Source organism: Branchiostoma lanceolatum, chromosome 4 (genome assembly GCF_035083965.1).
Source record: "Branchiostoma lanceolatum isolate klBraLanc5 chromosome 4, klBraLanc5.hap2, whole genome shotgun sequence".
Lineage (NCBI taxonomy): Eukaryota > Metazoa > Chordata > Leptocardii > Amphioxiformes > Branchiostomatidae > Branchiostoma > Branchiostoma lanceolatum.
In genome coordinates, this window is record NC_089725.1 from 17,260,469 (window position 1) to 17,283,492 (window position 23,024).

The 23,024-nt window shown below is 43.6% G+C and overlaps 2 protein-coding genes across 2 annotated transcripts in view; one reads left to right on the forward strand and one right to left on the reverse strand.

Moving 5' to 3' along the window:
* Positions 1–23,024, reverse strand: part of LOC136432979 (muscarinic acetylcholine receptor M1-like) — a 39,456-nt gene that overhangs the window by 6,606 nt on the left and 9,826 nt on the right. The window contains exon 2 of the mRNA XM_066424710.1: positions 16,857–16,973. The gene's annotated coding sequence lies outside the window, so the exon portion shown is untranslated. The remainder of the gene's footprint in view (positions 1–16,856; positions 16,974–23,024) is intronic.
* Positions 1,173–4,730, forward strand: LOC136432980 (muscarinic acetylcholine receptor M1-like). Its single transcript, XM_066424711.1, has one exon. The coding sequence runs from the start codon at positions 1,864–1,866 to the stop codon at positions 3,367–3,369; it is 1,506 nt and encodes a 501-aa protein (XP_066280808.1). The 5' UTR covers positions 1,173–1,863; the 3' UTR covers positions 3,370–4,730.

A 23,024-nucleotide genomic window follows, 5' to 3' on the forward strand; every position in this document is an offset into this window, starting at 1 on the left:
TTTCCATTCTCACGCGAGGGTCTTTACATAAAAGCTTAGAATTAAGGCAGCAATAAGTCCAACAAATCTCTTCTTAAGTAAAAGCACTGGAAACCCCCAGTGGGGACGGCGCCATCGCTGACGTCGTCTCTGACGCACGTGACAGAAGCACAGTGTACGATACATTTGTAACTCCCACTGCCCCCTCTGGGCTGCGGCTTTACCAAAGAGTGCGACATGGCACAAGATCGATAGCGGAAAGCTTCTCCTATCACTTAGAGAAAGGGTAGAGCTTTTAGAGCAAAGGTTACGGCCGAGTACATGTCCCAATGGCACAAAATGTCGAGCAAAAGCAACATTCCATTCAAATAGCCTTTTATCATCACAGTATGTGATCTCAAACAACTTAGTACATGTCGTCGACTGTTCTTCATTCCCAGTCGGTGTGAGATTGTTCCATTATACAGTCCATCAGTTCTGTCCTGAGAGTCATTTTCGAGCACAACATTATTTCTCGCGGGCTGAGTGTCATGCTGGAGTGGTAAGAGTAGTAGACCTCATCTCCTCCGCACCGACACTGGACGTCTCCAGCCTTCGTTCTCACCGCTCAGAGATAGCATGGTTCAGAGCTGCGTGCTGCGAGGATTTTGTGTACAGCTAAGGTATGTTTGTGCTAACATTATTACTTCCACCAAGGATGTTACTAGTATGTATTTTTTGCCGCTTGTCTGCTAGTGGTTTATCGACAGAACTTCAGTAAGTAATGCATGAGTGGTGGTAACTTGGATATGTGGGTTGTAAGAGAGAGGATTCCTTCAATTTTCGGTCGCCTGTCGGCTTTCCTTGAAAGTGCAGTGTAATTGCACCTTTATTAATCTCTTTTCGTGAACATTATATGGTCATACTGTTTTAGTAGCACTTGATTGTTGATATTTTGAATCATTTGATTGAAGATCTTTGCCGTCACATTTCCTTTCACGGCTTGTTTGCAAATCGAATGTACCTACGTATACGCGGAGGCTGTGTAGCCTCAGAACCAACTGAGACCAAAATTAAGCGATGTAATGAGTCAGCCAAACATGAAATACCCAGTTACTTGTCATATACGATGGTTGAAGCTATATATCATGTTGATATTCTTCGTACAGCAAAAATTACAAAGCAGTTCTGTCTTTTTCCCAACAGGAAAAGACTTATGAATGTCAGTTCCCCATCCGTACATGCATGGATTTGGAAAAACCGATGACGTGTGTAGAGATGGCTATTTTCCCACGATAACGACCAACCCGGCAGCGGGGGATGTTTGTGTTCTTGTGGAGCCCGTCCTGTCGGAATCTACCACGGGAGCACGGACTGGATTCATCATTAGTACGTACACCATTCACGTCCTTTATTTTATTCGCTTTAAGATAAGACCCTTTGTAGGCGGTCTGCCCGAGACGTAATAAATGAATGACTTTATATGTCTCATGTCCCCGATGGGAAAGGCTGAAGGAGAAATCGCAAACTTTCGGCGTCACAGAAAGGCTAGCCTCTCCCCTCAGGAACGGTACATGCGTCAGCAAATAGAAGGACACCTTCAGTGGAACATTTATTTGATTAACGTTTGCCAACCAGGGAATATGTTCAAGAGAAATCACATCAATTATTGATAATAATTGGGTTGCTCTGGATTTTAATGTCAATGACAATGTATTCGCGAGGTAAACATGTCTTACGTCCCCGTTCTGGCGTCCACCTTCCCTCAGACAGCAGACGGTGAGTCTCAGCGATGGAAAGTCATGTGAAGTATGGCGCATAGTCGACCCGACTGCAAGACTACATGTATATGTCATAGCGTCCTCAGTTAAAGTATCTGTCTGTTCACTGGACTAGCCGGACAAAATGACGTTTCAGAACAATGCGACAGCCTTAGAGCCGATATGTGGAACAAATGTCACCAATGGTGTCTTTAACAACGGACCAGTCATCTCCGAATGGCCGACACCGGGCGAGCATATGGCGTTCTGCGGCAACGAGAGCTCTACCCTACTACCGGAATGTAACGTGACCACGGCGCCGCCCTTAGACCCGCTGGGAGGGCACCAGGTCTGGGAGGTGGTGCTCATATGTCTGCTCACCTGTTCTCTCAGTATCATCACCGTCGGAGGAAACATTCTGGTCTTCGTGTCCTTCCGAGTCAACCGACAACTTCACACCGTCAATAACTACTTCCTCCTGAGTCTGGCGGTGGCCGACACCCTGATCGGACTCTTGTCCATGAACTTGTACACCGTGTATATGGTGATGGGCAGGTGGGCCTTAGGACCGGCCATCTGTGACCTGTACTTGACCGTGGACTATGTGTGTTCCAACGCCTCCGTCATGAACTTGTGCGTGATTAGTTTTGACCGCTACTTCTCCATCACCCGTCCGCTGACGTACCGCGCCAAGAGAACCCCGAAGCGGGCGGCCTGGCTGATCGCCCTGGCCTGGGTGACGTCCGTGCTGGTGTGGGCACCGCTCATCGTGGGCTGGCAGTACATCGTGGGCGGGAGGAACGTACCGGAGGGACAGTGCTACATCCAGTTTATAGAGGACAGTGTTTACGTTAATTATTTAACCATAGCTGTGGCCTTTTACATCCCGGTCATTATCATGTGTACTCTGTACTACCGGATCTACAGGGAGACTCAGGAGAGACAGAAAAACCTGTCCGTACTGCAAGCAAGTAGCAAGTGTACGCCTTCTTCAACGTCCTTGGTTAAGCTATCTCAAGGAGAGGGTAAAGCGTACGGCACTGTAGTTCATAGTGGAAAAAGCCGTTCATCTCCTAATGTCTTAGAAAAAGGAACATATAAAGACGATGAATCAACACCAGATGCTGAGAGCTCTGGTAGCATACCCACCAGCTCAGCCTCAAAAACGGAACAGACTGTGACTCAAAAATCGACAAAATACAGTTCAAAACGGAAGAAGTACAACATCATGACCAAAATATCAGGAGATGAAATAATCGGCAAGAAGGCTAAAATGCCGGCAACGGAAATCATAGATGACCCAAACACCCGGGCTCCTAAACTCGGACGCAGGCGTGGCCATGGCGTTCTACTTACTACAACGCATGCTCACTACAACAAGAGCCGCAGGAGAAGTGGAAGTTTTGCCGACTTGCTGAGAAAGAGTAAGGCTCTACGAATGTTAAGTGCCATTCTCTTAGCTTTTGTCATTACCTGGTTACCGTATAGTGTGACTGTGCTATTCAAACCTTTTTGTACAGTGCCACAGACAGTTTGGGACGTAGTGTACTGGCTGTGCTACGTCAATAGCACAATCAACCCTTGGTGCTATGCCTTTTGCAACAAGACATTCAGAAACACGTTGAACAACGTTCTGATTTGCAAGTACTGAAAATTCCTTCTAAGCTTTAACTGTAGAGACACCTACGAAGCAGCAGAAAAAGTGTTCAGAACATGAATCTATTGATCAACCAGGACCTCCGTATAACAACGCCTTAGTGTTCACGTAATGATAACTCAGAATCTGTGAAAATGTTCATACGATGGTGTTCAGCACCAAGGACAGGAACTACGACACCGTCCACATAATTGTGTTCAGCACCAAGGACAGGGACCACTACACAGTTCATGTGGCCCTGGTGCAGCGCCTTGAACTCGGACTACAGCAGAAACGTGAGTGTCGTGCACAACCAGCTTCGGGGCTTTTACTGTCAGCACATAACAGATGGCATCACTAGACGCTAACACATTACCGGCATCAAGAGCCACGCTATTAACATGGAGAGTGGTTGTCCGGCAATCCCTCACCTGTTTACAGAACTTACAAGACAGTTTGCCAAACTCAAGGTCAGCACCTTGTACACACTACAGTGCACGTTTCATCCAATGGCACTTTCAGCTCTGTACATCGTGAAGGAAAACACGTAGTCCTTACCACGTCGAACATGCGTAAGTTGGTTTTATGCTTCTATACGAGTGACAAAGGAATTTCACAGTAATGCCTAATCTATTCTTAGTACAAGTACAAATTCCTTGTCGACAAATTCCTTGTCGATATATCTTAGCGAGCTAAGCTTGTTATTGTTGCATTGCCTCCAATTTCAGGTTGTGATATTAGTTATTTGTCCGGAAAATACCTTAAACATGTTATTGTGATTTATCGTCGGTTTCCTGCGTGGCATTTCGAATAGCCAGAAGTTTGTAGAGTACTTCGCAGACCGCAAACGTCATTCGTAATCGTGCGTAGAATTGACATTTAATGTGAAATCACCAGGGATGCACATGGAGATGGTGATTTCACATGACCTCCACATGACTTGAGTTGGAGTGCTTTTCAACAGGTTTATTCAGGCGAAGTCAGCGGAACTGCACAGGATTGTCAATGACGTAGGCAATCAAGGATTGAGCTTTCTCAATGCCACGAGACCTTAGATCTAAAGCTCTTGAGACCTACATGAAACTGTACGGATGTGGAAAACTAATGAAGAAGACATTAAGGGCATACCCGTGTAGCGCTAGCAGAAAACGACGTGACGCAGACTGAGCACATTTTGTGAAGGAGAACGACAGAGAGGGAAAACATCAGGGGCACTACTTGGGGAGATTAGTAAAGCTTTGAGCCTTTGTAAAATAGTGGAAAGATCTATCAGTACTTTTCGTTTGAACTGTATGACTCACTTCCAAGAAATGTTATGTGTGTTATCTATACAATATCGCAAGGTGTATTCTGGTACTAAACAGAATAAAAGAATACTGAACGTTACTTCAATGGCTCCCTTATTTCAGCTTTCAGAAATGCTAACATGGGGAGGATCTCACGATCGAAAACAACAGGACTAAATGTTTGTTGAAAATTCAAAAGAAATGTTACTCAACCTGTCCATTTATACCCACAACATATTGAGAAAACGTTAGTATTCATTGGGCTCTAGATAGAGTCCTCCCAGATTTCTAGTTCTTGACCTTCATTAATCTTGATGGGGTATCTAAAGCAGTAATTCCCCACTCAGTCTTTTGCCCGCGGCCATCCGCGACCCCAGAGCCAAGGTTAGGGCAGATCTCCCGCCAGAGCAATCAGTAAGGGTTATCGGTGGGTTCTCGTGGGGAGCGTAGTTTAAGACTTTGGACAAGTGGAACATAAGTTGCATGCATGATAAGCGATCCGCGAAAGGTTAGATTGATATAGCCCCCTAGACTCAGTTGCTAAAGCTATTACAGTTTAGCTTCAAAACGACATCAGAGGGCGCTTAACTGAAGCATCTTGCACGAGGCAAAACTTTGATAGTCTTTGTTGTTTCGCTGCTGGTAACTCTTCCGTGGAAATTCCCTTCATGTCCTTTTCCAGGTAGCGCAGTGCCTAGAGGCAAAGTCTTAGTGTCGTATTTCCGGTCTGTCAGGAAGCTGTCAGGAAGCTGCTTTAAATCTTAGGTTTAGTGAAGTTATCTTTCTTAACGCGATTCAAGAACGTACATGGCATTTGAATGGCAAGAACTTTCATGCCTGCTGGCTAAGCCTGCCTTACAGTTATTATGAGGTTGTAAGGACTGAAATGCTAGATACATCATGTACCCATATATCATGATAGTGGCGTCGCGTTGGCGTAACTGTTAGGCTGTTTGGCTCCAAACCAAGAGGTCCTAGGTCTGAATCCCCTGACTTGCCACAGATGTTGTGTCCTTCAGAAAGGCACTCTACACGCCTTTTTTCACTCCACCTAAGTGTAAAAATGGGTACCTGACTTTGGTTGGGGAGGTGAAAGCCGGTTAAAGGAGAGGGATGGGCTCAACCGTCGAATACCGTGCCCCTGCGGCTATGGCACTACCTTTACCTTATGTCATGCACGAAATCACGATTTTCCACAACAGAAAGTCACAAGATTTCTCAGCCTGCTACGCCAGGAATACATCATTGTTCCAATAAAGGATTAAGATGTCGTCTATCATCTGGCGACGATGATGCTTGCGGCTCCTGTACTTGTGCCACAAATATCCACCCCGTAGAAGCGACCTTATCAACTGCGAAAGACATGTGTATTGCACATGTGAGACAGATTCGGTTACTTGCAGCAGTTCTTGCAGCAGAAAGCACCATGCTATTCCTTTTTTCAGGAACTTTCTTACCCATGAACTATATATCAAAGATTGAATACCAGTAAAGAGTTGAGAGGAGGGATGGCTTGACGGTTTGTAAATAAAACACGCTAAATGCACAGCGTCACAGCTGGGGAAATAAGGCAGGTATTCCCGGGAGCAGCAAACTCCCGGAGAATATTGCAGTCACTACGGTAATGTACACACATCAGGGCCTTGTCAGCATCCATCTTGAGCACACCACAGGCGGTGCTGCTCACGAGAGTAGAAGATGTGGCCAAGATAGTCATATCGGATATTCCGCGTACGCTCCCACTGCGCGCAACATATCTCCCCATCAGCGATCGAAGTCCTGACAACGATGGGTGTTTTCATTTCCCGCTTGGCCACGTTCTAAAGCGTGACGGTAATTAAAACTACTTCTAAGTAGATTATATTTCACTTCAAGGTGGATGCATCTTAATCACCACGACCTGATTAGTTCCTTGACAGATGCCTGGCAGTTTATCTTTAGAGCAGCAGTGGCAAGATGTCTAGTCTACATCGACTTTGCCATTCCAGGTACCAGTGTCAAGGGCATTGCCAGTCAGCAACTGTGGACGTTGATATGTGTGCTGTGCATTGCTGATTGCAATTGGGATTAGTAAAGTAATAGAAACATACATTACTTGTCATTAGACTTCCGAATCTGATAAAGTCCAATGTCATATGACCCCCTTCGGCTAATTACCCAAAGAGTGCAATTCTTCGTGAAGTGAGAACGTCAGGCATTGAGAACAAGACACATCGACACAAAATGTTTAGAAAACCAGATCATATTAAACTAAGAGTGGGTGCGAAAGCCACCATTAACTTTTCGACAAGGGCATAGTATAGTTTTGAAAGTACAGCTAAGACCTGACCTGCTGCCCGAGACAAGTACAGAGTTCCTAAGACAGAAATCCCTAGATAGGTCAAGAGGCACCAACTTTTGCTAGCAACATCTGGATTACCTGAATTCAGGTCGGTCAAATTGTTCATCATTCCATGGTTATGGCCTAACTACTACCACCAGAAAATCATCGTCGTTTACTACCAAATAAAGTTGTGGTTTATCATGTTCAGAAGAGCCAAGAAAACACTCCTTCTGCTTGATGGCTGATGTAATTAGTGTTGACGTTGGGAAGAGGGCTGCTTCTTAATGGATGCTCCTGGCTGTTTCAAGTCGTTTGTCAAACAGTGATTTGTGTTTATCTGTCAGGTTATGTGAACTATTTAGAGTCATGACGCTGTCTTTTATTACTTCCCACTAACGCTTCTCAGACTGAAGGACACCCGGACTAACATGGTCGGACAGGCCGGTTCCGCTCCATCTAACATAATCACACTTGGGAGCCCATTTGCGTTCACACTCAGGCGTAAAAAGGTGTCGGGCATGCCCGCCTTCACTTTGAATTACTTCCTGGGGGCGTGATATGCCCCAGGCGTGGGCTGGTATCACCTGTTTTAGCAGTCATGGCGACATTAAAGTACCGGCACTACTGCTGAAACTGAAGTTTACAAGAATTGTGGGTGGATGAGTTGCATTTTCTTATTGAGAAGTTACGAGAATACTGGGTTTATATTCAAACAACAACAACCTTTGCCCCCTCCAATAATATCTTCAGACTTGTGACGGAAACGGAAATTCACTAGAACTAACGCGACCGGTGCAATGGCCTAGTTGGTAGAGTGCTCGCCTTGCACACGGTAGGTCGTGAGTTCGAACCCCGGCCGGGTCATACCAAAGACTTTAAAAATGGTACATACTGCTTTCTCTGCTTAGCACTCAGCATTTGGGAAAGAGTATGGAAGTTAAACACACATCACTACCAGCGGACCAGCCCCCTGCTGTAGTGACTTGCACAAATGTGTGTGGCCCAAGGGCTATAGAAATGGCGATGGGCGCCACCCCTATGCGTCTTTTCAAGACGCCCGGGTCACTTTAACTTTAACTAACGCAGAAAGGAACTTGTTGCCATAAGGAACAGTAGGAGCAACATGAAAGCAGACAAGGAAGGCACACGCTGAGGAAGTATAGTCCAGTCCAGTCTTAACAGAATGGAATGCAGCACAAGACAATGACTCTTGGATTGCAAGTTTCACAATGTATATATTGACATCAACATACAACAAAACGAAATCAAGGACAATCAAGTCTGAAGATTGGCCCAGGACAACAAAATTGATACGTAATGTGAATATAGATACGTACAATGAAAGCGAAAAGCCCCACAATCAGTGTACCTCACGAAAATAGACTTTGTTTAATCTAACTGATACCAAGGAAGATGTTCAAGCCAAGACAAAGGAAATCATTATGGTAAGTTTTTTATCGGCTTCAGTGTACATACATACTGTCAATCAGTCAAAAAGAGTAGGAAGAGTTTAGTGAGATATAAGTTATGATTCGGTAACTGCTACATACACTTCCCTATAGAATAATTAGTCAGGTTTTGTGTTCCCTTAATGAAGCTTTTAGTAAGCAACGTTTATTAGCATTCCTAGAGAGACTGTTGATTTGATTTACAATAGCTTGATACGCTCTTTAATTGTGCCATATAACGTGGAGTACACCAGTCATGATTCTTTTCAAGTTAGATATACGTTGACTGCAATTTCTTCAAGCTTCGGCATACGTGTTTCTCAGGTTAAACTTGAGTTATGACAATGCTACTTGCTAGTCGGAAAACAAAACAGGTATTACTGAGATGGTATTTGATTTATGACAAGTGGGACCTGTGTTTTGCTGCCTTACCCTTGTGTACAATGCTGTCAGAGACTTAAGTGCGTTGAAAGGTTTTAGATATCGTATCGTTGTCATGTGATTGTGTTGGAATGTGTACTTAAAGTGAAAGGGAAGACACAAGAAAGATTCCCGAGTTCATGTCTGTGCTTTATATCATCATAAACTACACCCCTGGTATTTCAGTCCGCTAGAATTCATTCCGTGAGAATCGCTTTCTGTCATAGGCTGATGAAAATGTCACAATGCTTTGGATCGAGTCCTAATACAGCCGAAAAAAAATCACATTCATTCGAGAGAAATAATTCAAAAACATGGATATTTGACAGATGCCCAATGGGTAGTAATAGTTTCAAACGCATCAGACTTCCATAGAAAAAAATGATAGCCTGAAGACTACTACAAAATGATATTTCAATACTCATGTTATGAGTAGAATGGAATATGTCACGTAGACATATGAGTCATATCATAGACAGTTGGAGTAGAAGACAACTAGCACGCATGATTACCTGATCGATCGTTATGTAGCCTAAGGCATGTTTCTCTCAGAACTTCCCTCTATCGTTTATGTATGTAGACAACCGCTAGGCTACAGCAAGCAGCTTCTCCCCGTGCGACTTTCTTCCACCTGCTCTGTTCTGGCGGGAGCGATAACTTAATATGTAAATACTCATATGTAAAACATTCATATGCAGCGCTTTTACAGGTGACTTACTTAACCCTCTTCGCCCCTTCCGGAGCATAGGGCCTCAGTGAGTTGTCAATTGTGCCATTACATGTATCTTTACTTTAATTTATGACTGTGTGGCAGCGAGAAATGTAGCCATGACTGCAAAGTAAGAGGTGTTGTTTTTCGTTAGACATAATTATTAGGCTTTACATGCAAATCAAACTAATTTACACACTAAGAGTAAAAATTGTCATCAACTTATCAATTTTGTTATAAAAGCTTATCCGTCACGTTAATTGATATTATGAAGATTTTATACCCTAATTTCGTACACAAGGCAAAGCACTGACCAACAACCTTTCGATCGGTTCTTCTCAAGTTGAAATGACCCTACGTTTCACGTGACCTAAACGTGAATGTGTTTTTCTAAAAGGTGTAAGAGAGATCATCTACATCAGGGCACACCAATCATCCCTCAGCCGAGACGGGGGCCGGTACCGACTACCGGGAACCTTTGACCCGTTGCTGACGTCACACTTCCGTTCAGGTCACGTGACATAGACCTCGGGTGATTCCAAGGATCAGAGGAAAAATCGAATAGATTAAAATTAATCGCTTTGCCGTAATAGGTACGGAAAAAGTGTATAAAATCTTTGTAATATCATCAATTTGTTTTCGCGTCTGTTTCCGTTTATGACGCGTCAGTAAGAAGCGGGTTGTAAAGGCCAGCTGGATGTTGTGCAGTAAACGTGAAGCGAAGTCAGGTGTAATAAAACATCGTATAAAGGCTGCAATAACACCGTCATTCCTCGTTGCATCTAGATGGCGCATGTTTTACACCGCCATTAAATTAAATTGCGGCTTGCATTTTGCACCTAACGGTATCCATTTTGACAATGGGTACCTTTAATGCTTCCTTTTCAATAATTCTTCTCAAACTCGTTACATTCTCAAGATAGATGATGGTCATTTCCCCCAACAACACCCACTCAAATAGATATTGAGACGTTATGCCAAAGACGTGCTAATGTAAGTCGCACACCAGTTTCCCGCCAAAGCAATGTACATTAAGACACATGTAATTTCATAGTTTTTTTCCTCACATAAGGTAGTAAGCTATAAAATGTTACCTTTACAACTGGAACAACTCTCGTTAAGCGTCTGAGAGCAACAAAACGGATTATGATAAGGCGGGTCTTGTTAGCACGAGCAATTTGCTGATTACGATGAGCTTATCATAGATATGGTATCATAGTTTGGGTCATGACATATTGATGGATTAATCACCCAAGAGGGGCGATGGTCGGATTACGCTAAAACGTGTGCAAGTGAACCGGGATAAGGCTGGCGTCTGTGGGGTGATTGCAGTTCTGATGTTCAGACAGCGTGTCCGCTGTGTTCTTCTCCCGTCACGCCTTCCGACTGTAGGCTCTGTCTTCCCCTGGCACAAAGAGCTCGATAAATGAGGCGAAGCCATTGATTAATCTGATAGTATCGATAGTTTGAACTAATCACCGTATCGTAAAATAGCCCGATTCAGCTGGGCCGTTTCAGATGGTTAAACCAATGCAGATATCCGCGTAGATGGAAAGCAGATTGAGATTAAGTACATCAGAAGAATCAGCACCCTGGAAAGCGTCAGCCTTTTTCAATGGCTTTGGAAGCCTTTCAACTCTTTCAAGTTCATTTCTCTTGATATTGATTCTATATCCAATTTATATACATGAAAGGAATCCCCCCATGAAAATGATTTTGTGGAAACGGTGTGTAACGCAAGCGGTAGTCATAGCGTTTCCCCCCGCCCAGTATGGCCACTGGAAGCACGGTGCAAGTGGTAAATATGGCATTATATGCGCAGCATGACTTCCAAAGTTTGCAATTCCTTCCGGTAACATAACGCTGTAGGTGGGAATATGTGAACATAATCCCGTAGATGAAACCCTATTGATCGTTATGGAGAAAAGCACCGATGGGAGCGGATCCTCAGCGCATTAGCTTCACGCCGGAACGGGTCATCTTTCTTCTTGTTGGCTTGAGCACCCACGGCCGCTGAGAGAATGTTCTATCTGACCTTTAGAAACACAAATGTGCCCGGGGCAATGTGTGGAATGGTGCGTTTTATGCTTGGTAAAGTTAGATATGTCATTTAGATGATGCAGTGCATATCGCTTCTTTAGTCAAGGCAGGCCAAACGTCGTTCGGGGATATCCCCAATGTATGACTGATAATCTACCATGTACAGGGGAGGAGCAGCAGCAGAAACATTAAGGTCTCCCTGTAGCATTCCATGTGTTTTGTGTCGGTACAGGAGGCATGCCCCTCGTGACGCCATAAAAACCATCACCGTATAACATTTTTCTCTGCTTCTTCTTTTTAGTCTATAGCGCGCCCAATATAACATGAATGCGCTTGGTAAAATCGATTCTAGCCGCAGAATGGACAAAGAGAAACGAGCCTACGTTAATCCGGAATGACAGCATTTCCGTAGAGAGGAATCTACAATCACAGAACAGTCTATCATAAACAGAAGTTCATAAAAAAGTTAAAGCCGTATTACCGTAGCCATGAATATTTGTTATGTTATCTCCTGCAATGGCAGGTTTGATGGATGCCTCTGTCCTGAACGCCCAAGAGTTAGTGTACGAAGTTAGCTTACATGGCAAAACTATTACGAGGTGAATGAACCAGAATGTTCTCCACGATACCAACTTTTCCGCGCATGATTTATCATTACATCGAGTTGGCCGCTGTTACATCGTGCAATCTTCTCCTGAAGACATTTACGACGCAGCATGCCTACAGATTACGTGATGTTAACATTTCCTCCAGGCGAGGCGCTGGGTGCTGGGTGCGGAACATGTGAAGGTGATCAGGCGGGATTGCGGTCACCGCACTGGTGCAGAGCACGTCACCGTTTCTCATTACCAAATGGCTATGTCATGTCTGCTCCCCCGTGAGTCCAAGAGAGGTGATTTCCTGACTCTCATTGAACACTGAAGTATCTATGGGATCCCAAATTACGCCAAGCCTGATTACTTCAGTGCGAACATGCTCCCTGGTTGTCATGGCGGGATGCCTTAAATTAATTCTGATCTTGGCATGCGGCAAAGGTCCAGCACGCTACCTCCCCGTGAGGTGTGAGTAAAAGGTAACGTTATATTTAAAACACGGATGTGGGTCGTTTAACTCTCTGGAATATCCCTGGCGTCGAGAAGCAGTCTGAGTGTTTTGGAAGGTACAGCTGTGAATATCGCGACACAGAGTGATTCTATTGTTGACTATTGCCTTACAAAAGCATTTTTACTTTCACTTAAGGTCAACAATGTATCATGCAAACAAGTCAATTTTCGGGGCTACTGAGAACACAACTCATCCATGTGCGCGATGGACTTGCTCTTCTAGAGATGTCGCCAGCCAGGAATATTTTTTGTTTATAATTCTTTGCGAAAAGACCTCGAATACAGGCCGGATAGTCACAGCTAGAAGTGGCAATGCCTTCTGCACGGCTTGATCAGGCTCACGTCATTTAATCCTACCGGTGCCTGATAGCTATGGCAATCTACGGTAACCAGTTGTTTCGCTACATTGTCAGTTCGCTACAGTCGTTTCGCTACATGGAATAAGTCGTTTCGCTACATGACACAAAGTTGTTTCGCTACATGGTACAAGTTGTTTCGCTACATATCAGTGTTATTTCTCTAGATAGACTAGTAGTATTAGAAATGATTTTACTACAAACACTAACGTATTTGCAGGCAGGCAGATTTATAGAGCGGGCGCCTACCGAAACTCAAGTAAAACGTTGTGGGCCCATGTTCCTCTTCACTACAAAACACTTGTGTGGATCAGTAAATGGCCGCGTATCACAATCCACGCGCCCAGCGAATCCGTACGTAAAATGCACGCCCATTTGAAATAAATGTATTTCTTCTCGCATCCATACTCACGCTGTATGAAACGTCAACGCCCGCTGTATGAAAATCATCGGGCTCACCGCTTCATGCGGCCGAAAAAGTTTCGATTGTCGGATGTCCGATTCCACTCATTGCAAATACGTGTTTGTAGCAAAATCATTTCTAACACTACTAGTCTATCTAGAAAAATAACACTGATATGTAGCGAAACAACTTGCACCATGTAGCGAAACAACTCTGTGCCATGTAGCGAAACGACTTGCCATGTAACGAAAAGTACTGTATCGAACTGACAATGTAGCGAAACAACCTGTAACGCAATCTACTCACAAAATGAACACGAAAGTTGAGCAACACAAGCAACTTTACCGGCAACATTATAAACGAACTATTTTTTTCGATATCAACAGAAGATTGTCTTGTAGCTTGCTACATTCACTCACATAAGATAATCTTACATGTCTTGAGAGCCTCTTCAAAGATATCGTCAGAGCTGGTGAACTGGTATTGCACTACATGTATGCCAAGGGTAATATTTCTCAACTACATCAAGTAGCTACAAAATATATGTGAATGGGAAAATATTCCAGATGTTTTTGAAGACGAACGATGATGTCCATACAAGAATGATAACGCATATCTTAACTTCTACAGAGGATATAAAATGACATGTACCAAGTCTATTGACGTTTGATGTGTGTGTCATATCTTTGAAGTGCCGGGAATCCCAAGCCTACATTAATCATATGGTGTCAGTCAGAAATGCGCTTCAACCTTAATCCCCTCTAACTTTCTTTACAGCATGACTGAAAGTTTCTCAAAACTCTTCATAAAAACTTTGGGTTTTTTGACAGAAGATGGGTTCGGTTGACTTATGACTGCGTTTGAAGCTAATGGTATCATCCGTAATAGATGGTGGGTAAAAGCACGGTGAATGCATTTAAAACAGATTCCAATTGCACAAAAGATTGTGTATTAGGCAGTAGATAGTAGTAGGCAGTAAATCATGTTTTCCCAGATGAATGTAGATAATAAGGAAGCCTTGCCATCTATTGATTTATTACATTTTCATTTTACAGTAGGATGGATTTTCTAAGGGAAATGTAGTGTCGCCGAACTTCTACGCAACAAGCCAACGGGTGTAAAATTGGCCAATCTTCACGTAATATGCATATGTGGAGGTGAGAGGACTGCGCTTATTAAAACGTTTGCCCAAATGATTTCAGTAGTATAGAAACTATCAGTTCCCGGTCATGTCGAACACAAAGTGTAAGAAAACAGTAAATCGGATTGGTTAACTAAATTATCTCGTATAGAGAAGTGATTACCCACAAGCAGAAGAGACTTGCAGAAAGTGCGTATCTCCATAAAACATTATCAGAAACGGTTGGCTGGGAATGTAACAAGAACCACTCACTCTATATTAAGTCTGGCTACATAACACCAGTAGACCACACGTACCTTCTACCAATGGGACCAGGGGGAAGCAGTAGACTCCTGTACTTAAGGAGATTTAGAGACATGTCCTCGTGCATGTTCCTCATCGCCGTAACGCAGCATCACTAATGGTCACTTCAGCCTCTTCGCTGCGACAGACGTTGATTCTCAAGGTGTTTCTCGCGATAATTTGTCTGGCGAAACTGAATCCTGATCGTAATATGATTTACTGGCTGGAAGGTCGCACCTGGCTGCTCTGTCCCGCAGCTGACGGGGCGGCGCTCATGAGTCAGGATTACCCGGGACAGATTGGATCTGCACCAAGCCTGCCGTGAAGGCACCACCTGCGATAAATCACCCTCTACTGAAGCACCTCTGGCCGCGGGAGTCTGGTGAAGGCGGGCAGCCTGGAGTACTTTGTGGAAGATAAGCCCAGGCACTTTAGCAGCACAAGATGCCCTGCAGCTAGTTAATCGCTTATACTGTTCGTGGTGTGGAGAGAGGACACAGAGTGATGCATGAGGAAAACTCGTGTGTCGCGCGCGGTCTCATTTCACCACGCACGACCTTCCGTCATAACTCAAGACGACTGATCCGGTATTGAGATCTTGCTGCAAGTGTTGTTGAACAAAACATAGTTCTGGAACAATTTTATGGAATTACTGTTGTTGAAATAAAACATAGAAGCGAACATGCTTTGCATAACAAAAATGTGCGGATGAAACGATCTTAGACTACTGAATTACTTTTTACCCTGGTCACTGACTTGGCAAAGTGCGTTTTCAATTTTCACGATCCCTTGATATGGCTTAAAGAAAACGTCAACGATTACCCAGGCTTGGTTTGTATGACTCACGGTGATCCATATATAGGAAACAGGCATAAAAGCAGCGTTAAGAAAGACAAGTGCAACGGGCAAGTGGCCAACCAAGCATTAACTAGAACATGGTACCAGCGAATAACTGTCGACATTACTATTGATTCACTAGACCTCCCGTCTCCTTCTCCATCTGTTGTAAGATCCTCGGTGCGAACATTCTGCCTTTGGATTTGTAAGGATTTGCTTCGGTTATGTACCGTGTTTGTAGTATTCTGGCCCGGACAGAGGCGTCAGAAGAACCATAAAGGCGTTTTCATGCAGTCTGCACATTCTATTAGACCTCCGATAGGTCACCTTACGAACCGCCATGAAAATTAGCAGAATAATTGCATGGCCATTTTTGTGCAAACACGATTATAAAAGACTCACTTTTAGCCCTGTGATTAAAGTAGACCTGTGCACACAAAACTTTAACTGCAGGCTTCATGGCAGTGGTACGAATCGTCTGTGAAAAATATCCATGCAGCGTTCGTTCCCGTTTATATAGCTTTCCCACCAGGCACAGGGATGGGACAATGATGCAGTTCCAGGGCATGGAGGCTGCGTACTTATTCAGAAAAGGCCGTCGCTCAATTTGATTTTAAACACTCTTGGGTAAATCAAGTTACACAATAAGAGCGATGGGACGGGACCCTATGAACTATGTTGCCGACAACTTTCACGGAAAAGTCCCTGTGGTCAGACCTGTGAGCTTTTCCATACAGGCAATAACAACCCACTTTTGCAAGCAATCATTGCCAGAAAAAAGGTTGCCTACTTATCAACTAAAGGTGACAAGTTTTGGATAACATGGTTGGTTCGAACTCAGTGGCATCTGAACCGTTTCTACGATGCAGTTACCGAAGGGGAGTCCAACACCCCGAGACAATCTGCGTTCAACAGTCGAGAACAAACTCCTTAAACCTTCCTTCACAAGCCAATCAACTTGAATTCAAATCGACCTGTAAACTATTTAAGCAAGATTGTTCCTTCGTAACCAGAAAGTGACAGATGGTATTGAACAATCGACCCTGATGGACACCAAATGGCTGATATCAACTCCACGGAAAGGAGTACGTTGTAACATGTTGACATTTCACATGTACATAAAAATGCCAAAGGACAGACCAAGGTTTACTCACCGGAACTAGTAGGAGCCGAATTCCCGCTCAGTGTTGAAAGCCATAATCCGCCACTGCCACCCACTCAGCGGCGGAGGTGCCGCGCAATTATGAAGGAAGGAAATGACGTCCTGGGGTCTGTAGGCAGAAGGAACATGCACTCAATCATAACGGGTAACGGATGGTGTTTTTCTATGCTGCTGGAAAGGATAGATTACTGCCACACCAAGACCTTTTCAATTATTAAAGTACATTTGTGATCGAAAAAGTCTACAGAAGCGGACTGTTGCAGTCACTTGGTAAGCTAGTTACATTCACAGATAATTCGCTGATAATATAAGAGTTAGTGAACAAGAGGTAGTGTTGCCCTTTAGCGTGGAAAAGGGCATCGTGGCTCTATCAATAGCTTCAGAAGATTAATGATTTCCCTATGATGTACGATGTAGGCTATATTTGGATTAGACGAAGACAGTACATTAGTAATGAAAGGCTATCGTTTTAGCACATGACCTTTATTTCTGGTCATTTTGTGTGCATGTGATTCATTGCATCTGTTGGAGGTCTACATTATCATAAAAGAAAAAAAACAATGAATTTTTGTATCATTTCACGGATTTATGTGTTGCGTGTCACGTGTATTACATCAAGAGGGAAACAATTCCGCTGGGTAGGACGTCAAGTTGAGTCCCGCTACCTCCTACTGACATATCTCAATAACAATCCCACCCCAGGCACAGAATGGAGCTAATGACTACCCCCCAAGGGTGATAGGGATCTCTTATACATGTAAGGTGTGTAATATAAAATGTATCGGAACGAGGGGGTGGAACAAGATGACAAAGATTGCTTGAATACCAGATAGTGAGATGGTATCTCGGTAAACTGCATCTAGTGCATAGATGTTGCTTTACATTTAGTAGTAAGGTAACGGGTTAAGTAAGACCTAGATAGAGTACCCATGTTCAATTCAATATTTTGTGAATAGAGATGCGACGGATCTCATGAAAATGAGACAGTAGAACAAACAGCATTGTCCCTCTCCGTGGTTTATTCAACCATGTACCTCAGTAGGGCAGGCACTTGCATAGGTTACTATTTTGAAGCGATCGTCACAAAAATCTAGCTGAAAGTCTTCTTTCAGGGCATGTTGTATCCTTTTCAATGAGCATTCCAATCGGAAATTCTATATGAAGCAATCGACACTTCAGCACCAAGGAAAGGGACGCTCAGCCTAAATGCCTCCCGCAAAGCAAATCCCGAACAAAGATGATAGAAAAGCACCCAATGTAGGGACGAAAGCTTTCGCCACTCACCTCATCTATTCTCACTTTCTACCAACATAAAGATGTGTCCAGATGATCTGACAGCAATGTGATTCCCGTACCAGCTGATGATGCTTGAGTAAATTTTGTACACAAATGCGTTTCCAATGTAATAATCAATAGCAGACAATATGAGATAAACCAATTACAAACCAGCAAATTACATGGCTGATTGCGAGTTTCGAAGGGACCATCAAACAAAGTTTATTCCTTGATGGGGACGCTGATCTTTGCGTAGGGGTCACGTGCGACAATTTCGTCTCAAACTAAAGAAAATCGGAGGTGAAAACATAAACTAAATTGAGCTCTCTTTTCAAATTTATTTGAATGCATCCAGGAAACTAGCTGGGCTGTGTAAGATGAAATTCCCATTAATCAAAATCTTCCCCTTTTCATATCGACAAAGATTGAATGAATCTAGTGCAAAAATCCGCACAAATAGATCGACAGCGGACAAAATATTGTGAGTCTCGTACCACATAGAAAAGTTTGTGGTTAATTTCAAGTTTCAATGTGACTTTAAAACAGTCAATACATCCAGATCCCTATAATACCCTGTATTCCGTGTTAGCACAAGACTGATTCCCACACACGACTCACCGTAAGTCTTCCTCGAGAGCTTACCGCGCTAAATCTCTGTGTATAACGAGTTGTACTCTGGCTGGGTCAAAGTAAAGTCACTAAAAAATTCGATAAAAGGCAGATTACACGACAAGTACTAGTACATAGCGTTTCTTGTCAAAAGAATACACAAAAGAAGGCATCAGGATGATTTGATAACCATGAGGTGTAAAATGAAAGTCCCATAAATCATGACATTCCCTTTATCATTAGATGAACACTGAATGAATCCAGTCCCCAAAATGTGCTTCCAACACAATAATCGATAACAGACAACACAAGATGAATTTCCAACAGCCCAGAAAAGTACGTGTCTGATCGTGAGTTTTATGGGGACTATAAAACAAGTCAACACATCCCCTGATGCCGTACATTCCGTGTCTGAAGGAGACCGTAAACGAAGATGAGGGATTCAACCTTCATTTCCTGCGCAGATTTAGGCGTGGAGAAATATAGATGCGTAAAGATTCACAAATACCTTGTGCAAAACTAGGTTCTTCTCACAGCAATGTGGTCACGAGAATGATGTAAGTACTGTAGATGGGTGGTAAGAAACTTTGACACTGATTTAAGACTTCTCATCGCGTACGTTCTGGAAGATATAGGAGCGTGTCCTAAATCTGCATAATTATAATATAGCTATGGGAGCTTTGGCCTTTTCCATAACGGAAGGAGCAGGCACTTCGTGATGGGTTGGTTTAGTGACCGCCGTTATATGACCTTCCAACCATATATCACAACGGTTCGAACACACGCACTTTCCTGTCAGGGTGACAGCGTCATAATCATGTCCTATGGTCTGAATACTAAGTGCGCAGTACATTATCATCAATGTAGGGTGTGCTTTTATTCAATCACCATTACTGAGGAATTACCAAGATACCATCCGTTTTCCCTCTACTTCAAATCTTGAGCCAACATGATATGGAGATAAAAACGTTTCTGGTCTCGTGCGTTAAGTCCATGTACCCAATGGCTGAATGAAGAGAGTCTATGTTGCAAATATGTCCTCATTTACACCATGTAGCGCCAGTAGCATGGTCTTTTCTTCCTCCCTAATGTGTAGTAGAGGTTACAAGATATATAATTCCCTCCAGGAGAACTAGTTTGGATGACATAACATAAGATAAGGACACATGCTCCTGGTACCGCTGATAATGTCCCTGCCTCAGGTGTTGATAGGATTTCCAACCAAACGCCTCCGGTAGAACACTGATACATGTCCCTCCATTAGTCTACATCACCATGAATGATAAGAAAGTCTAGCTCAAAGCGTGGTAACGATAGGTATTGTGCCAGAAGCATGTAGTGACGAGGCCCATTGAAGCATGTCTATTGATAATCTTTGTCCACGCATGAAGTACAGTAATGAGTCTATAACAAGTTTTGCAGACCTGTGAGATGACTTGGACCGACTTAAGTTTCTCTGAGTTCTCCTCTCCACCCCCTCACCACGCGCTGCATGCTGTCATTAAAACACCTTTATCACAGCCTACATTTATGTCCTGTCGCCCGGGGGCTGAGCACACCGGGGATCCGCACGAATCACCACCTAAGTACATGGTCCAATGCGAGACCGTAAATAATTCCCTTCAGCTAACCGAGCTGCGTGATCAGCTACTTACTATTGTATTTCCAACACTGCTGTACAGTTGATAAGGAATTCGTCATCATTTATAAAGACATGATTACGGGGACGTACACAGGGGTGTCGCCAGGAATATCAACTCCGCAGGAAATATCGGAAACGAGCTCCCGCACACAGGCGTAAGGTGGCCACATGTTTATAGATTACGGACTGCTTGATTATAAATCATGCTTCATCTATTATGTCAAGTCCAATACAAGCTTCAGCACGTACTATAACTTAAGAACTATGTTTTGGCATGGGCATACATATTGAAAAATTGACGAGTGTCCATTAATTAGTGAGGACGAAAATGAAGTATGCGCCAGCACTTACCGTACCTAAGCCAGCAATTGATCAACGTCATTTCCACAAAAATACCAGCGTCATGGGCCACAACTATGCCAATTTAAGAGAAGTACTGACTACTGCCTGTAGAAGTACTGACTTTAATCTCCCCAGACCACGGCCCGCCTGCTGCAAGATGCAGAGGTTCGTGGTCACTTATGTTCGTGGTCACTTATGTTCGTGGTCACTTATGTTCGTGGTCACTTATGTTCGTGGTCACTTTGACGCAGCGTCTTCAACGTTCTAGCTGTCATGGGGAGTTTCTCATGATCTGTGTCCCTCGTTCGACCAAGCGGAGTTCAAAAACACTTACAACAAAAGTACAATCATAGTCTAGTGAAGCAGTGGCTCATATCTGGTCAACAAATTGATGATGTTTCTTGCGTCGTAGCTTTTGGACACCCTGCGTTCAAAACTGTAGATGAAACACTCACACCACGCCTCGCGCGTTAATGACATCACACAACTGAGCTACGAAGTGTCGTTGACTTTGAAGTACTTTGAGGACGTGTCCTCGGGACCTCGTTTGGAAAATGTAAGAATTGAGTCTGTACACAAAGAAGGCTTTCATTACAACATGACGGAATAAATGCATTATAAAGTCTAGTGAAGGGACATTGGGACAAAAACTCCCTAGGACCACAGAAATGATAGCTAACTGAAATATCAAGCTAATTGTGGATCCATATAAAGTCCTAAAGGCATTATTTAAAGGTATGACATCGTTTCATCGTCAGTTTCTACAAATCACTCCGCCTCGACATGATTACTCACTCGTCTTTCGCACCGCGTCCAAAACTTCTTTCAACAACAACAAATAACTACTGCTCCCGTGACTCCGTGCCTGGACCTGTATCCCAGGTGCGCCAGTAAAACAGCGGTACATTTGTCAGTAGTGACGACCCTGTGCAGACTTGATCGATGTGACGGTGCATTGTGGTCACTGACTGTCTGGTTGACAAATATATCCCGCACTTACTCGGAAAAAAGATAGTAGTGTAAAGTGGCTCGAACTTTACTACCTGGACATCAAAGTGAGGCTCTTTTAGGATGAACGCACGGTTTCAGCAGTACCATACGTTCTGCTATCTGTTGTCCTGATAAGCTGACATTGTAAAACGCACAGTTCTCTGATGTCTGACCCGAGAGGATGTCTTGTAGATCTAGATGTGTGTGCGAAGTTGAGAGAGCTACATGTACTTGTAGGTGACCTTCAAGTAACTGATGATAAGACAGTTGGCGGCCAGACTAATCCCGACATCTTCCATAGGCTGCTCCATTTGTTTACAGAATCCCCGTATCTATCAGACAGTAACCCTTTTAACGCCCTATTACGCGTAGGCTGGGAGACTACGGGGGCAGTGATTCCGCGGAAGATAGCCGATAACTCCAAGAAGAGGTGATATAAGGCGACAAGTTAACAGTAATGGGGTTCACCGTGATCACGAAAGCCCATTTTTTTCTCCATTTTCTTCCATTCCAACCGCCACCCCTATTAACCGTCACGGAACGTGGACTTTTCGCTGGGACTCAAGCATGCGTACACGGAAGCAGAAAGTCGTCTGATACTGAGAAAGACGAAACAAGATTTCATCTAAACCTGCATGTTAAGGTCGGCTTTTTCTTACACATAGCATTATATTTTTTCGTATATATAGCTTTTTGGTATGATATTTTTGGGCGTTCTGCTATAGTCAGACTATAATAGGAAACACAAGGCAGAAAAAGAGTTGACGCTTCGTCCCGTGCTACAGCGCAAAGCATTATCTGAGCCAATATGGGACAAATTAAAGACTTAAACCCTTGAACACGCTTTCTTCTTCAGTTCAGAAAGACACAATCTATACTTGCGGACAGAACTACTGAGCTAACAAAAATCCACATAAATCAGACTTCCATAGTCTCATAAACCTATCTAATTTTGTTCTGTTCATCCCAGTAAGTTTGTGCCTGTAAGGTCATCCCTGTAAGTTGGTACATAATGTACTTCTACATGCCTCTTGGTACTTTGAAGGTGTGATCTTGATGTATTGGAACAACGCCAGTGATGACTTTCTAACTCATGTTGTGTTTCCTCTTATCCCAGCACAAGGAGCGGTTGGGTGTGAATGAGTGACTGTTAACTACATTGATACAATCTCACACTGGAGCAGAAGGAACACAGAGGATCAAAACCTCACAGAAGAGAATACAAGGTTAACACCAATGTTAAACCTGGAATTCAGTCTCAAGTTCATACCTTTACGTGACGTCGTTGGCTGACCTCTGAAG